We start from the raw sequence: 16,493 nt of genomic DNA on the forward strand, positions 1-16,493 counted from the left end.
TGGAACAGTTTGTGCAGGATTACAGGCAGCTCTTTATGGAAAACCTGATTTTAATTATTACATTTTGAAGGTGTTGCTGTAATTCAAACTGTGGGGTTTGATACAGAGAAATAATCCCCAAACTGCCTTTGGGGACATATGTTTGTAGGAAGTCTCAGAGAATGATGGAAGAGCTATAGATGATAGGTTTGGGGTTTTTTTTCTCTAACTGAAGTTTCATTTAGTGTTAAAATGAAAATGATTGTATTTGTCATCTTTGCACTGTGAGAGGACCTTACTTATATTCTGTAAGTGATAATCTTGGCAGTTTAGGCAGAGTTGTTTAATTTTTCACAGTTTGGCAGAGGAGATGGTACAGTTACTGTGTCAGAGAACATTCCTAGGTTTCAAATATACAGGAATGAGATATCTGAGTACCCCTAAAACAGCATTCTGGCTTTCTCCTCTACTGTTTCCACCAGTGTGTCAGGCTATCAGCAAGCCATATTGACCTATGGGAACAAATGTGGCCCTGAGCGGTTTCAGTGCCCAGCTTAATGATTTAGGTGAGACCATCTGTCTCATCTTTCTTTCCCCACTCTCATTTCCTTTTTCCTTATGTTTCTTCCTATTAATTAATTAATTTCTTTATTTTCTCTCAACACCGTTCTTTTTCTTTAAAGAACCAGAAAAGAGGAAACGAAGTCCAACAGATGGATCTGTCACTCCAGTTGGCAAGGATCCTGGATCATCCCCAAGAGTGGAGCCAAAAGCTACGATGCAGCTGCCGGTACCTCAGATAATGCCAAAGCCACCGAGCCCTGCAGGCAAAGGGCCAAGGGAGTTTGACACAAGAAGTCTAAAGGAAGAAAATTTTATTGCTTCCATTGGTGTGTATTGAGATGCATATGAAGTGCAGGAGGGACTTCTATTTTGGCATTAAGTTCTATTTGCATTCTCTCCATTTAACACTCTACATTGCTGCTGTAACATGCTTCATTTACACCTTGAATCACAAGGAGCAATCATACATGTTTTCACTCTACTCTTAGATAAACTATCCACTGCAGTTTTCTCCCAGAAACTTTCTAATCTTGTTTCTAAATTTCATTACACTTTAAACAGCTTCGGTTTTTACTCTGTAATTGCTGTTTTCAAGCAACAAGAAATGGCAAAAGGGAAACAGGAATAGCAGGACTTCAGAAGGCAGTCATGGAAAGAAAACATGAAACAAATGTTTTCGATCATTGCTGGCTCCCTGTGAATTATCTAGATCACAACATGATAGAAGTGGGACCCTGAATATGTTGATTGTCAATAATAAAATTTCCAAAAATATTTTAGTTGTAGTATTGCAGTTTCAATCATCAGGACAGATGGATTTTCCTTCTATGCAATAACAAATAGAATGCATGCCCATCTAAATAGCATCTGCTGGGCTGGTCACTAGAAAGTTTTCTGTCTGAATTACTTAGCTGGTATAGCTTTTCTCCATATCTTGTGAAAAAGTTAAAGGTAGGCTTTAAATGGTTTTATCTAAAAAGGGCCTTAGAGATTTTTTTGGTGGAGGAGAAAAACAAAAATATATTGATTGATTTAGTGTGCTGTGGATTGTAAACATGAGGAAAGTACCCTCAACATATGAGAAATGTTTTGTCAACTGCAAAAAAATGTTAAATTTTCGCTGTTGCTTCTTAAAGCTGATTTAAAATAACCTTTTAATAGAATCATTGTAGGAAAGATCAATCTTTTGAAAGCATGCTACTGGGAGTAGTATGTACTACCTGTAGTATGTGGTATAAGACAAGGGAATGTATATATTGAGCAGTTATGTGGCAGGAATGCAAACATTCGGTCTTATACCCATTTATTAGCTGCAGGCTGAGTACTGTTGAGTCCTTCTGAACTGATACTGAGCCCCTCTGACTTGTTTTCCTCTTTAAAGAGGTAAACTACTACTCTTGCCCTCTATTTGAAAATCCATCAGGAAACTACTCTTGCCCTTTATTTGAAAACCCATCAGGAAACTGAAAGAGATTCAGATTCCAATTTCCCGTATTTCGGTTAGTTGTTTGGCTTGCTCTGGGTACTTCATTACTTTTCTGTAGAAAAGAAAAAGCAAAATATGCTTCTTACACAACTAAGAATAAACCAGGCACTAGGCCAGTGTTCTTTTAAAGAATGAAGAGGGACCTTTGGATGGATTGTTAAGACTGCTTCTTTCCCTTAGATGAAATTAAAGCCTTATAGGAATGGAAATCATAGAGATCAGACATTCTGTGTTTGTGAAGCATCAGAAGAAGTGCTTTTCAAAAGAAGTGCTCCTTACTGTGTCATGTTAACTACTGTTGCCAGAATATTATTAGCCTTAAATAATTAACAGTCTTCAAGGCCAGTCTTCAAGGGTTCATTCTTACTGGTGGTTCTGATGCTCTGGTGATTTTTACTTGTCAACTGTGGAGCTGAGTTACTAAAAGAATATGGTTTTACCAAAACTGATCAAAGTTTGAAAGACCTCAGTGTTTTATCTGAAGCCTTTTATTCTAGCTGCTTTTGTCTTTCACTGGAACTGGTATGCAAGTTAACCTTTAGGATATTGTTGTAAAAACAATGTAATGTTCATTTGACTCGTGTGATCTAGAAGTAAGGAGAATTTCTCTTGTATTGCAGGAAGATAATTTAAAGCAGCTTGACTATTATACTTCCTTTAAGTTCTGCCATGAAGGCTTCAGAATAAGACAACTTTGGATATACAGGATTGGAGTTAGTCATGGCTAGGCTGAAATTCCTTCTGTAATGCAATGCATATATTCTCATTCAAACTAATCTATTTAGGGATGAAGTATTTGGTAAACATTTACAAGTTGCTGAAATAACAAAAGTATTTATTAGTAGTTCAATTTAAACATGAGAAAAAATGTTTTTATGTGAAGAATGTCCAACACTGGAACAGGTTGCCTGGAAAGGTTGTGGGTTATCCATCTGCAGAGATAGTAAATAGCTGACTGGACACGGTCCTGTGGCAGCCAGCTTTAGTCAACTCTACTTGAGCAGGCAGGTTTGATTAGATGGTCTTCACAAGTCCCTTTGAACTTTAGCTGTTCCATTATTCTGTGAAGTTTGGAAGGTACAGCCTCAGGTTGCAGATACGTAAATAAAACTTTCAGTGAATCTGTTGGTATTGTGTAGATGAAATACAAATTGGGCTGCTACCATTTTGACCTAGATACAAGAGGAAATACTAGAATGAGAGAGAAGTCTTCAGAATGATGGAGTAAAATAATGTACAGCACTATTTGCAGCAGCCATGTGAAAAGTATGTGTTCATGTGATGATTAAGCTACATCTCTGAGATCTAGAGGTGTGGTAACTGAATCTGTGCAGTTTTCTTGTACTACAGGAACAATCACTAGGAGGTTCAGAGTCTTCCAAAGGTCAGGGTGGATATGTTCTTCTTTGATCTCCTTTTCTTGTTCACTTTTCAGAAAGGTTATGGGTTTTTGTGTACCTCTGATATTCTCTTGTAACAGGAAAGGCTGTTGGTATTCAGAGTTTTTATTTCTGAGGTGAAGTGAGGTGGATATTTACCAGCTGAGGTTTGATCTTTGCTGTGCTTTAGTGTTGAATTCCTATCTAGAAAGTTCATTGTGAAGATGGCTTTTGATACTTTCTTTCATGAAAGATCATCAGTTGCTTACTTTTGGGGTTCTTGTCTTCCAGGCTTCATGGTCATCACCTGTAATGTTGGTCTTTTTGTTTGGACACTGGTGGCTTTAAAGTTAATAGTTTCCCACTTTACATTAGTGATGGGTTTGGTGTATTGCATACTTACCGTAACTGATAATGAAAATGTCAGTACTTCCTGAGGGTTCCATTACTACTTTTTAAGTAATTGTTTAATCCTGTCAGATCACTTCATTTTGGCTGTTTTTTTAAAAGAAAAGATTGAGCTACCTACTTTGTTGACATCAGATCCTTTCTGGACCCGTTGTCCTCTTTAGTTCAGGCTCAAAGACACAAAGTCATAGGCATAGTATTTTTACCCCTTGAGTTTACGTGGAGTTCTCCTTTTCTTCTTTGACAAAATAGTTGAGAGTAAAATCTAGTCTGCTTTTAATGTGCTAGTATATGTGCTGCCCTGAATTAACAGACAAGTCAGATAGAAGTAATTTGATGTCAGGTATTGTAGTTTTCAGCCTTAAAGTAAAGCCATATAGACTAAGCCCCTAGGAGGCCAGATGTTTTCAAAGCCCTTTAACAAACAAATTCGGTCTGTCTTAGAGATTGTTATCTGTGTCATTGTGTGCTCAGCTAGATAAGCCCGTAGGATGCTGGTTGGATCCATAAGCAATTTTATCCTATCCATCTGTCTGTTTATGAAAGTTGAAGGAACATCCATCAATCATGAAGCAGATCTAGAAATCAGTTGGTTAGAAGTTGTCTTCCTAGCTTTTTCTACCTTGTTGCATTTGCCTTGTACCTAATGTGCTTAATGATAATACTTTGGAGCCTTCCTTCACAGTTGTAACACTATCCTTTTTAATTCTTTTCAGAATTTTGCTGGAATAGAATTTTAGGGCCTCTATTGCCCTTATTTCTGCTGTTTACAGGGTGGGATGGGTTTCTGACATATTTCAAGTGACCTTTCAGTTGCTCAGGAAGTCTCCTTGAAGAACAGTAGAAGAACACTGTACTTCTTTTTCCTTCCCTTGGCAACTTTTCTAAGCGGATCTTCCTCTGTAGCATTCCCAGCTTTTCAGTGTGCTGGTGAGAGAGGACAATGCCTGATATTCAGAGGCAGTTCAGCAGGTCAGCTTGTAATGTCTCTCCTTTGGCCAATGGGCCAGCACCTGGAGTGATCAGATGTTTCTGAGCAGAAAAGGTGACTGCATTTCAGAGAGCTTAGAAATGTGAGGAATGTGAGTGATAGGAAAGGGTGGGTGCCTTATCACTCTTTTGTCCCAGGGCTAATTTTCAAATGTAAGGAGACTTCAGGTTTTGTCCTGTTCTGTGTATTGTGTCTACTTGATTGGAGTGCTGTGACCTAATGTGAGTTTTGGAAGTTGGTGTTAAGCATGACTTGATACCTTGCTCATTTTTCTTCTTCATTTTCCATTCTTTATACCCTGATAAGAGTAAGTGGATGCAGAGGAGTTTGGCTCTTTGCATAAAGGACATGTTGACAGGCAGCGCCAAGCATTTATTGAGAATATTGTCAGGTTAAAAATAACTTGTAAACTTAGTGATAATCTGTAAGATATAATATTGGTTAAATGTGTTAACCTACAGTTTTAATTTTTTTGGAATTGATGCTGCTTTTGTGTCTTTTCCTTTTAATGATATAAACTAGAGACATTAAAACGTTTCTGTTAATTAGAGCTTCTGTGATTGCCTACATTTTAGAGGAGTAAATATCTAAGAGTCCTAAATACCTTTCTCAGAAAAGGTACTGCATTATATATATGCACAAGAGCTGTTTTTCCTCAGTTGTTTCAGTGTTATCATAGTGCGGCCTGAGGAGGGTGGGGGGGTGCACCATCACAACTGTATGAAGTAATCTCTAACATTTGAATTCTGTTATTAAGAGATGACGCAGTGCTCAATACCTAACACTGATTTTTTTTAAAATGGTGTTAATTAACCATTCACTCAGTAATTGTCATGGAATTCTGCTTTTTTTCTTTATTCTTTTTTTTTCCTTTTTTTTTTTTGAGAAGAGAGGGGTGGGTTTTTTTTTTCAATTTTTCCCCCATTTTCACCTGTCTGACCAGCCACTGACTCTTTCTCTTTCTCTCCTGCTTTCAATGCATCTTGGGTAGAATTGTGGAACAAGCACCAGGAAGTGAAAAAGCAAAAATCTTTGGAAAAAACGAGTAAGAAATTAAAAACAAAATCGTAGAAACTGACTCCTCCAGCCTCCCCATAACTGCCAACTCCCAAGGTGCAGGGTGAGCCTGCATCTACAGCACACAGGTTTTATACCCACAAGAACAAAGGTCTATCAAGAAAGTCTGCACTAGACAGAACAAACAGATCAGCTTGCCCTGGGGAAATTGTGTTCAAATGTTTCTTCTTCTTTTTTTTTCCTTTCATTTTTTTCCTCCCCTGAATGTTGCCTACTTCAAAGATGGGGAAGCAGATATTCTGTATCCTCCCCATATCAGATAAATATGGAAGAATTTTAAGATATTTTATTCTTAAAATGTAAAAGACCAGTTTTGTTTAACAAGTTGTTGACATGGATATATTGACTAATTGAATGTTACTGGAATGAAGAATTCTCTGTTCAGGCCATGGGATGGCAAATTTTATTAACTGGACTCAACCATGAACAGTCAGTCTGTAACAAGAAATACTTTTGAGGGGGAGAGAGAAGGTGTGTGTAAAGAATTGTATTTAGTGATGGCTGCTAGAAAATAGCCTCCTAGTAAGGAATCCACCTGGTTGTGTTTTTCATGTCCCATGTTAAAGAAGGAGTGAAAGCATTTGAGGCTGTTTACAGGGTCTAAATAATAATCTACACAAATCTGAACATCTATTGAAATATGATAATGGATATTTAGTATATGTTACCTGCAGGGGTAGTACAAGGTTTTGTTCTTTTGGTTGTCACTGTTGTAAATAGGGACATACAACATAAGGACAATAGCTGGTTTATAACAACCATGTTGGGGTAGGTGTTTCCTATCCATAAGTGTAGTTTGTACTTTGCAAAGCTGATGCCCATTTTACAGAATGAAGGTTGGGAAGGATTAATAGCTAAGATGAACGAGTGAAAATTCCTGGCATTCTGACTAGGCGTGGACTTGCTCAGACTAGTTTTTTAAGGTCCTCTGTTAAATACTTCTGTTTAGTACAAATTAGCATCTGGGGTTAGTCCAGAGAGAATGGGGCACCTCTGTGGTACCACTTGCTGTATTTAAATTGTGAGTTGCTTTCTGCTGGGGTGGGAGTGCTTGTGAGACAGACACATAGCACATGCATACACCTGCTCTTCTCAGCTGGGCCTGTCAGGCAGGTGCCTACACTGGGAGGAATAAATTGTGGTTTTAGTGTTCAATGTGTCTTAGACATACAGCTCTATGAAGCAGGGAAGGGGAGGTTTTTAAATGCCTGTAAATTGACAGTGACAACAGTGTGATCGTGGTTATTGTGCTCCTTAAACTCAGTTGCAGCTATTCAATACCTGAACTGTTTCAGTCAGTTTCTAGTCCTTTAAAAGTCAAACTGCCAGAAATATTTCTGAATTATGTGTTGGGACAGGAAACTCTTAAATTGCTTAAAACACATAGCTGAAATTTAGTGTTCTTGCTGTACTAATGAGATATAAAACTTTTTGCTGTATTGTTATTCAGAACTAGAAATGGTGGTCACTTGAATGACTGGAAATAGTCTTCTAGAAGCGAGCAATGCATATTTCAGTGAGAAAAAAAGACGCCAAATTCTTAGAAAAGATATTTTGAGTTATTTTCCTTTGTAAATTTTGTTTATGCTTTTTCCCTAGAATCTTTCTTGATTTGATTTACAATACCTAAGGCATATGGATTTAGAGGCAGAATATTAGAACAAATGAAGAATACTTTCTGTAAACACTTCACAGGAAGAACTGGTGGTTGAATAGTAAGCAAGTATAGTCTGCACAGCCCACTTATAGCTTTGCTATTCATGAGTTTACATATCATCTCAAACTCACTCCTACAAATCTTTGTATATTATCCTTCTCTCTCTCTCCTCCCTTCCCTTTTTCTTTCTTTTTCACTGTCTTACCCTCTCTAATATTACATAAAATACAAACATGTTCATAATTCCCAGGTTGCGATCAGTGGTTATAGAGATAGTGGTATTGTTTGCTTAGAGGTACTGAATATAGGCATGGGTATATAATACAAATATTCCAGCAGCTGGTCATGTCTTCCTGTTACTGAATAGTTGGCAGATATGGATATGGCAGAAGTGTTGCATTCAATCTCTTCCTGTTTCTGAGAGTATTGACATTCTGTGCACAGTCTGTAACATTCTTTTCTTGCATTTCTACTGCATTTGGTCAGTGCTTACCAAAATTTCTTTTCAGGCTCTAGCTCTCCACCATTCTCTTTTCTCTCTGCCATCCCATCAGAGTACAATAGATGTTATGATTCTAGAAGTGCATGGGAAATTGAACATAAAATTCTTTATCTTTTTTCCCCCTCTTTGTTTTTGGATTGTTGGGTTAATGAATGCATGACTTAAAAGCTTGCTAATTCCCTCTCTCACTTCTGGCCTGTGATTGCCAACTCTGGAGAGCCATTTGTTAATGTAATTGGGAATGTTGTGAAGTACAGCATCATACAAGCTTATTCCTTGAAAATCTTACTGGGGTAACACTAATTATCACTGTTTATGTTTGTGTCGTGGTGCCCGATTTTTGCCTACATAGTTGCAGTGGGCAACCAAAAAAAGCCTCAGTTCAGGACTTTGAGCAATTTAGCTGTTCAAAAAAAGGATTCTGACTTGAAGTAAATGGATATCCTTTATTATTACCAAGAATAAAGGAAGTGGCTTCCTAGAGTTGAATGGCAACTGCTCTGCATGTGTTACTGTAACTTACTTGACCTTTGTTCTCTTTTCTTTCTTGAATGGCTAAGAAAGGTACTGTTTAGTTATAGTCACTCCTGGACTATGCCTGTGGAGTATTTGAAATTCAAACCAATGTTTGAAGACTAGCAGATGTGTCCTGCTGGCCTTGTTTTCAGTACCAAAAAATAATAATGAAAAAACATCAAAGAAATGAGAAAGCAAATCTGTTTTCGTGGTACTGTTCCTGATTTCACTCTGTCACCTGTTTTCTGCCATACTGTTTTTTCTTGGTACAGTAACAATTTACTTTTTCTTTGTTCAGGACCAGAAGGTGTGAAGCAATTTGATTTGGGAGAAACAGATGAGAAGAAATCTCAAATCAGTGCAGACAGTGGTCTCAGTTTGGCCTCAGGTTCTCAGGTCAGTGATTCCTATACTTGCTTTATTTATGTGGTAAGAGAGAAGATTTTTCTATTCATTACTTAATTATGGGAGGACTTAGAGAATTAGAGAATTCTTGAGAGGCTCATTTGGTAAAATTTCTTCCTCTCTTTCTATGGGGGATTGATCTTTGTGAACTCGATTACAGGACACTGTGATCTTTTCCACATGCAGGCAGTAGTTTCTACTTGGCTGGCTAAATAAATTAAGGAAGGCATGTGATTCGAGACCCCCGAGGAGTGGGAAGTGATATTCTCTCATTATGATAAAAACTAATGTGACTCTTCTTCTTGTCCTTTTTATGTTTTGGTTGCAGAAGAGTGATTTTGACTCTATTCCCAGTGGAGGACCAACAGTTATGGTCCGAAGTACAAGCCAGGATTCTGAAGTTAGCACTGTGGTAGGATATGCCCAAAGTGACATCTTCATGTGATTGACTGCTTGTTAAAGTGGTGAAGGGTATTTTGTGCCTTCATTTTGTGTGTTATGGCAGCATACTGTCACACCTGCATAATGTCTGTGAGTTCTCTCCCAGAGGCTGGGGGCGGGTGGCAAGCCATGTGTGTTTGACAACATACATAGTGCTTGCTTTATTAGCAGATTGCATCCTTCATATATGGTGCTCATTGCTCTTACATATTCCTGCTTTTGGTGTATTTATAGAACTAGTGGATTGCAACAATTCCATAAATATGTCTTAGTTGTGTATAAACTATCTATAAAATAATCAAAGTTTAAAAAGGTAATCTGAGAGCAAAAATGGCAGATAGTTTGATGCATTAAAAATAAGAACAAATTTTCTCATGTATTACCTTAAAGCGCTTGAATTACATCAAAATCTATCTGTTTGCTTTCCAATCAACTATAGGGCCTAGAGGGAAAAGGTAGCAGGAATGCATTTAGTAAAAAAAAAAAGAATGAACCTTCTCCCAGCCAGATTATATGAAACCGCATATTCCAGGAATAAAAATTTAAGGAACATTCTTTTGTTGTTTGCTTTTCTGCTCTGTGCTGCTGCATACCTGTGAATATCTGGCTTTCCATGACCCTTTCTCAACCTGTAACAAGAGTAATACTCTAATTGTCTTTCATCAATGGACAAAAACATTGTGTTCTCTGGGATACTGCCCAGATAGAAGAGGGGTCCAGAAGAGCTGGTTGATATTCAAGTATATCCTCCTCTAAGCTCTAGAAAGGTCCATCCCAACAAGTAGGAAAACAAGCAAAGGCAACAGGCAGCCTGCATGAATGAGCAAAAAGCTCCTGCTAAATTCAGACATAAAAAGCAAGTATGCAAGAGGTTGAAGCAGAGGCAGGTGACACAGAAGGAGTATGCATTTTCTGCCTCACCTTGCAGGGATAGGGTTGGGAAAGCCAATATGGACCTGTAGTTGAATCTGACGTGGAGCTGAATCCATGTGAATGGAAACAGGAACAAGTACATAAGCAGCAAGAGAAAGGGCGAGGGAAAATGTTGGCCTGCTGATGAATTTGAAGACAGATGTAAAAGACTGAGGCACTTGGGGCATTCTGTGTCTCAGGTTTTTACCAGTAAAACTGGCCCTCAGGAATCCCAGGCCTCTGAAACCAGAGGAAGAGTGGAATGAGAAAGATTTATGTCAACTTCAATAAAGCTTTTGACACTGTCCCCGTTAGCATAGACAAGCTGACAAAGTATGCATTAGGTAAGTAGACTGTGAGGTGAACTGAAAGCTGATTGAATGACAGGGCCCAGAGGGTGATAATAAGTGGCACAAAGTCCAGCTGGAGAGAAGTCTCTAGCAGGGTACCCCTGGAGTCAGTATTGGGGGTCAGCACTGTTCAGCATCTTCATTGATGACCTGGATGATGGTACAGAGCAAGTTTGCAGATGGTACAAAATTAGGAGGAATGGCTGACTCACCAGATGGCTGTGCCACCCTTCTGAGGACCTTGACAGACTGGAGAACTGGTCAGAGAGAAAGTTGTGTGGTTCAACAAGGGGAAAATACCAGGTCCTACATCTGGGGAGGAATAAGAAGGATAAGGACTTACTAGACTGAGTCCAGCTCAGGGATACAAAGATGATTAAGGGATTGGAGCATCTTTCATAAGAGGAGAGACTGAGAGAGCTGTGACTCTTCAGTCTGAAGAAGAGAAGAAAGAAGGGGAATCTAATCCATGGGTGTAAATACCTGCTGGGAGTGAATGGAGGCAGGGGATGCAGTCTATTCTCAGTAGCAGTCAATGGCAGGACGAGAGGCAGTCAACACAAAAATTAAAGCACAGGGAATTCCATCTGAACACAAGAAAACACTTTTTTTATAATGAGGGTGGTCAAACACTGGAGCAGTTTGCCCAGAGGGCTTGTGGATTCTCCATTTGTGGAGATTAAAAAAACCTAACTGGACATGGTCCTCAGCAACATGCTCTAGCTGACACTGCTTCATCTTGGGGCCTTGTGTGTAGAGGATCCTAACAGATTCATTCCAGCCTGAACAGTTCTGTGGTTTTTCTGAAGGGCTTTTTGAGTCTCTCTCAATCTCTTCCTGAAGAGTAGGATTTGATGAAAAGATAATGTTACTGAAGAAGAAGAGGCAATGTGGCCCTCAGTTATACTGCTTCTTTTGTGCCTTAAGAAGAAACATTTTACTACTTTTCTGTCCACAGTGTCTTTGTCTGTTGAAGGTAATGGCTTTATTTTTCTCCACAGGTTAGTAACAGTTCTGGAGAGACGTTGGGAGCAGACAGTGACTTGAGCAGCAATGCTGGTGATGGCCCGAGTGTGGAAAATGGTGGTCATTTGGCAGGATCCAGAGGCACTGTGTCAGACAGTGAAATTGAGACAAACTCTGCGACTAGCTCCATCTTTGTAAGGGCGTTGCAGACTTCCCTTTTACTTTTTTAATAAATCTTGTAGACTAATCATTTCAATGTGTGTGCATATATGGAAGAGGATCTCTGATTCCATTCTAAGGGCTAATCAGCAGTGACGTAAATTAATACAAATGTCAAAGGTGTAATTTTGTGTGGATCCATGTACCTCTCTTCATTTCCTGTGCAATAAATGATTCTTCAAAAGTAGTAGATTCACATTTTGCACCACCTTACAGACTTTAGCAATATTTAATTCCTAATCATTCAATATTTCTCTCAACCAAATGGACATTTAATTGCCCTTCAGAGGCAATGCAATATTGATGGGCATTGTTCATCCTTACTTAAGAGGAAAATTTCCTGTTTCTTACGAGCAGCTCTTCAATAGAGGAAAGGAGTGATGCATTGTGGTTTTAGCAGCTGTTCTGTTCCTCTGAAACATTACTTTAGTCCTGTTTGAGGTGTAATCGTAACTTTTAAGTGTATTGTCCTAGTTGGAAGATCTGTATGCAGTAAAATTCAAATGATTTTTGATCACTTCTTGTTAATTTTGTTTTTTAAAGTCCTTCCTTACTGTGTATAACCTCAAATATACATCTTACCAAGAAAATAACAATGCACTCGATTTGGCTAAATCAAGCTTCTACTTCTAAGGTTAAGCAACAAACAGAACCATTGTGTTTCATTGCATATTTCTACTAAAAGCATAAAAATGATGTAACCATGTCCACTTACTAAGTTGCAAGAGGGTGTCTTCTCAGTTACTAAGTAGACTTTTTTCTTCAAACACTACTTTTCTAGGTTTTTCTGCTTGATTAATGAAACTAAATAGAATTCTAAGAATCCAGGACGTTTAGAACAAAGATGATGAGTGTCTATGATTTATGATGAATGTCAAGTATCGCACCATAGTTTACCTGGTGGTAGAGAAATAGATGGGCCAGCTTTATTGTCACAGTTCCTGCTGGCTGATAGTTCCAACACACAGTTCTTCAGGCCAGATGATATGTAATTATTTGCTTAACATCATACCTTTATGAATGCATAGCCACGAAAAATGGGGAATGGCAGAAAAGATATAACTGTTCTTTCCTTTAGTCTGGGACTTGCATTTTTTGTTTTGCTTCAGTTTCCTTCAGGGAAGCGCTTTGCTTCCTCTGTGTTTTGATTTCTCTATTTGTCTCTTTTTGATTTTTCTTTGTCTGACTCTGGATGTTTAAGGTGTATTACCTTGCTCTTTGAACAAAGTAATTGTTGGTGAATGTTTGTGGGAGAAGCTTTTATGAAGTACAGCTTGCAAAGTGTATCTGTTAAGCCCAACAGTGGACTGCAAGAAGGAGCCCTGCAGTTTACCAAGTTAAATTCTCTGACACTTCTTGTATTATTTTCAGGCGAAGTCTCACAACGTGAAGCAGAGTGTGAAGGATAGCAAAGGCAGTACTCCAGGAAGAGGTCCAGAGGATGGGAACCAACGTGTCTATCTATATGAAGGACTTTTGGGTAAGCTATTTGATTTTGAGAGGAGGGAATCTTAGAGGCTGAAGTTCAGATGAAGTCATGTCTGGGACAGACTGGAATTTTTACATTTCCTGACACCGTTTTTAACTTCTTACTGTTGCCGTGGTGGTAGAATAGGAAGGTGCATCAGGCCACTCAGAGTAAAGCCAAGGATTTTCTGGAGAAATTGAGTAAGAGTAAGAGAAAATGGTTGTGAGTGATGTTGTTTGCATAAAATGTAGTTTGTCCGAGTCTCTTGCTGTCCTTGAATATGAGTTCTTTAAACTGTGAAGAAGGGGAGAAGAAACACAGCTATGCATGAAAGGCTAAAATATATCACTGATCTTGAAAAAAGATCATTTAGCTTCAGTCATTGAACAGAGGGCTGCTAAACTCAGAATATTAATGGCCTTCAAGTGTATCCTTGAATTAGAAGTATATTGGCTTATTGGAATGTATCTTATCTGGACTTGCTGTTAATCAAGAGCTCTCTCTTCTGTGTTTTTCATCCTTTCCATTTATCGTTCCTACCTGCTTGGAATGGTGCAGGTAGGGATAAAGGATCTGTCTGGGACCAGTTAGAGGATGCTGCAATGGAAACCTTCTCTATGAGTAATAATCTTGTCTTTCCACTTCTCTTTGTGTTTGCTGTGATCTGTGTTTGTGTGAGATATTCCTGTTTCTTTTGGGCAGTGTTAACAGTTTGTGGAAGAAGATGTTCTCTATAAAGGACAGAGATGAGAAGTATTTTTGTGTAAGGGTTTTAAAACATTATGCCATTAAATAGAATGAGAGATAGATGTTACATTATCTTTTACAGTTTTCTTCAGTTGTGATATTGCTTGTGGTTTATAAGTAACCTCTTTTTTATTTTTTAATATGGTGTGTTGGCTTATGGTATTTTCAAGGAGTGGGAATGAACAGGAATTAATCAAAAAGTATGTGACTGTAGTAATGGGAATAAATGCTCAATTTTTGTATATGTTGCATAGGCAAAGAGCGTTCAACTTTGTGGGACCAGATGCAGTTCTGGGAAGATGCTTTTTTGGATGCTGTAATGTTAGAGAGAGAAGGAATGGGGATGGATCAGGGACCTCAGGAGATGATTGACAGGTAAGTTATTTAGTAGACTTTTTTCCTCCTCATTGTTTCACCTGGGGTTGAAATAGGAAAAGACAATAAATTATTTTCAATCTGCTTAACATGCTATTGTCACTTTGTAAACCTTGTTACTCTACCTGACTATTCCAAAGTGAGCATTTTTTCTCTCTGCTGGCTAGAATCTCCCGATACTGAGATACTAATCTTCACCTGCAGCTGTACTGCCTACACCCATGCTATCCTGAAACAGGAGATTTGGTAGCCAAAATGAGAACTACCCTGTGGGGTGTTAGTTTGAAAACTATTTTTCCACAAACTGCCTACCTTTCTGCAAAAAGAGAGTGCACTTCCTTGATCAGTTTTCTTCTGCCCTGCTGCCTTTTTTAAGCTCTAAAGACGGATAGCTCTTGTACTGAGTTATATGTTCCTCCTCTGGCAATTGTAATTGCCACAGAGCAGCGACTGCAGAAAAGAGAACATGGATAAACCCAGCAAACCACTGACAACTTTCCTACTGAGCAGATGTTATTTGCTTCAACTAGTTAATAATTAAGGGAAATGTTTAATTAGCAATCACAGTGCTTTACTGGAAAATGTCCGTTTGACTTAGTGTTTTTAGAGATTTTATTTGCCATACACATTGCAAATAATGTTCTGTCCCCTGCCAGTGCTTTAGTGAGGAGGAGGAAAAACTCCTGTGAGTCTGCTTCAGATCTAGCTCTTCTTGCAGGTATCTTTCCCTGGGAGAACATGATCGAAAGCGTTTGGAGGATGATGAGGACCGCTTGTTGGCTACACTGCTGCACAATATGATTGCTTATATGCTTATGATAAAGGTGACTTCTTTTCCTTTTTAACAGATTGCTGCTCAGGTTTAAGCAGTATATTTTGTTAGTGTTCTCTTGAAACCAAACATCTCCATTCACAGAACTCAGAACAATGGAATATAAAAAATGTTATTAAACATCTTAATGAAAAAATTATTATCTGGAGATTCTTTGAGATATGTTGTCTTGAGTTTATGGAGTTCTGTGCAATGGGTGTGCATCTACATTGCCATTGAAAGTAGAAATTTGCTATTTCTACTAGTAACTTTAGAGAATATTCTTGTTTTTAAGAGTATAGGTCATTAATTAAGTAGAGAGCGTCTTCTAATCAGATGTTCTCACCTCTGCTAATTCCACATGTGGGCAGATTGTGAACATGCATTCAAAAAGTTAGCAAAAAATTTACTGTTCAAGGAAACAACTCATTTTTCTCATTCAGTGGTCTGTTCATATGCACCTTTATGGTGCAGGTGTCTATTAGAAATATCTTTCTTTTATTCTGAATAATTTCTTACATGGGCCAAATCAAAGTCACTGGAAAAATCTGTCTTCTGAATTTTTTGTCTTGTTTAGAACCAGCTTAGGTGCATGGTTTTACTTTTAATGGATTTGATGCACTGTGCTGTCCAGTGCAACACCTTGACAGTAAAGATAGCTGTACAAGGGTGATAGTTCAGTAACTTTCACATCTTAAATGATGAGGTGAGACATCATACCATAGATGAAAAACAATTTTCTGGTGGAAAGGGATAAGGAGTAAAACAGGATTTTATACCTGTGAAAATGATATCTCTCTGGGCCTGTCAGTTACAAATAAAAAGAAGGATTACAGAGGATCAGAGAGTTGTGATAAAAGTACAGTTCCTTTCAGTGCATCTTCAGAGATGCTCAAGAGTGAGGATAGGATGCAGAATGGGGTAAAATAAGGGTTTTAGGGTGTTGTCTGTTTTGGATCTTTTTGTTTTTGATTTGTTATTGTTGTAGTTATGTTTTCTTCCCTGATTACCAGTTTTGGGATAAAAGATGGTGGATTTAGAATTTGGAATGTATTATTTGTATATGGGACTTTTTTCAAGCAGTCAGAGTGAAGATCTTAAGAAGACTGTACTAAGTACCAAGTTATCTCCTCTTAGGGCAGCTTCTGGTGGAAACTGCAAAGTTGGAGAGGTTTCTGTTACTAGAGAAATGGGTTCTTCTGAACTATCAAAGGAAGAATAATCCTTCATACTACAAAAA

General features: G+C 38.3%; 1 protein-coding gene across 24 annotated transcripts in view; it reads left to right on the plus strand.

Annotated features, from left to right (window-relative positions):
• Window positions 1-16,493, plus strand: part of MADD (MAP kinase activating death domain) — a 76,650-nt gene that overhangs the window by 38,416 nt on the left and 21,741 nt on the right. For 12 of the 24 annotated variants that reach the window (XM_071558523.1, XM_071558534.1, XM_071558519.1 and 9 more), the window contains 9 exons: window positions 663-869; window positions 5,799-5,852; window positions 8,858-8,955; window positions 9,293-9,376; window positions 11,669-11,827; window positions 13,224-13,332; window positions 13,879-13,941; window positions 14,322-14,442; window positions 15,161-15,266. In XM_071558523.1, coding sequence (XP_071414624.1) covers window positions 663-869; window positions 5,799-5,852; window positions 8,858-8,955; window positions 9,293-9,376; window positions 11,669-11,827; window positions 13,224-13,332; window positions 13,879-13,941; window positions 14,322-14,442; window positions 15,161-15,266 — 1,001 coding nt within the window. The remainder of the gene's footprint in view (window positions 1-662; window positions 870-5,798; window positions 5,853-8,857; window positions 8,956-9,292; window positions 9,377-11,668; window positions 11,828-13,223; window positions 13,333-13,878; window positions 13,942-14,321; window positions 14,443-15,160; window positions 15,267-16,493) is intronic. The other 12 variants (XM_071558525.1, XM_071558530.1, XM_071558537.1 and 9 more) reach the window with 3 other exon arrangements.

The sequence above is a fragment of the Pithys albifrons genome, chromosome 6, assembly GCF_047495875.1.
Source record: "Pithys albifrons albifrons isolate INPA30051 chromosome 6, PitAlb_v1, whole genome shotgun sequence".
Taxonomy (NCBI): domain Eukaryota; kingdom Metazoa; phylum Chordata; class Aves; order Passeriformes; family Thamnophilidae; genus Pithys; species Pithys albifrons.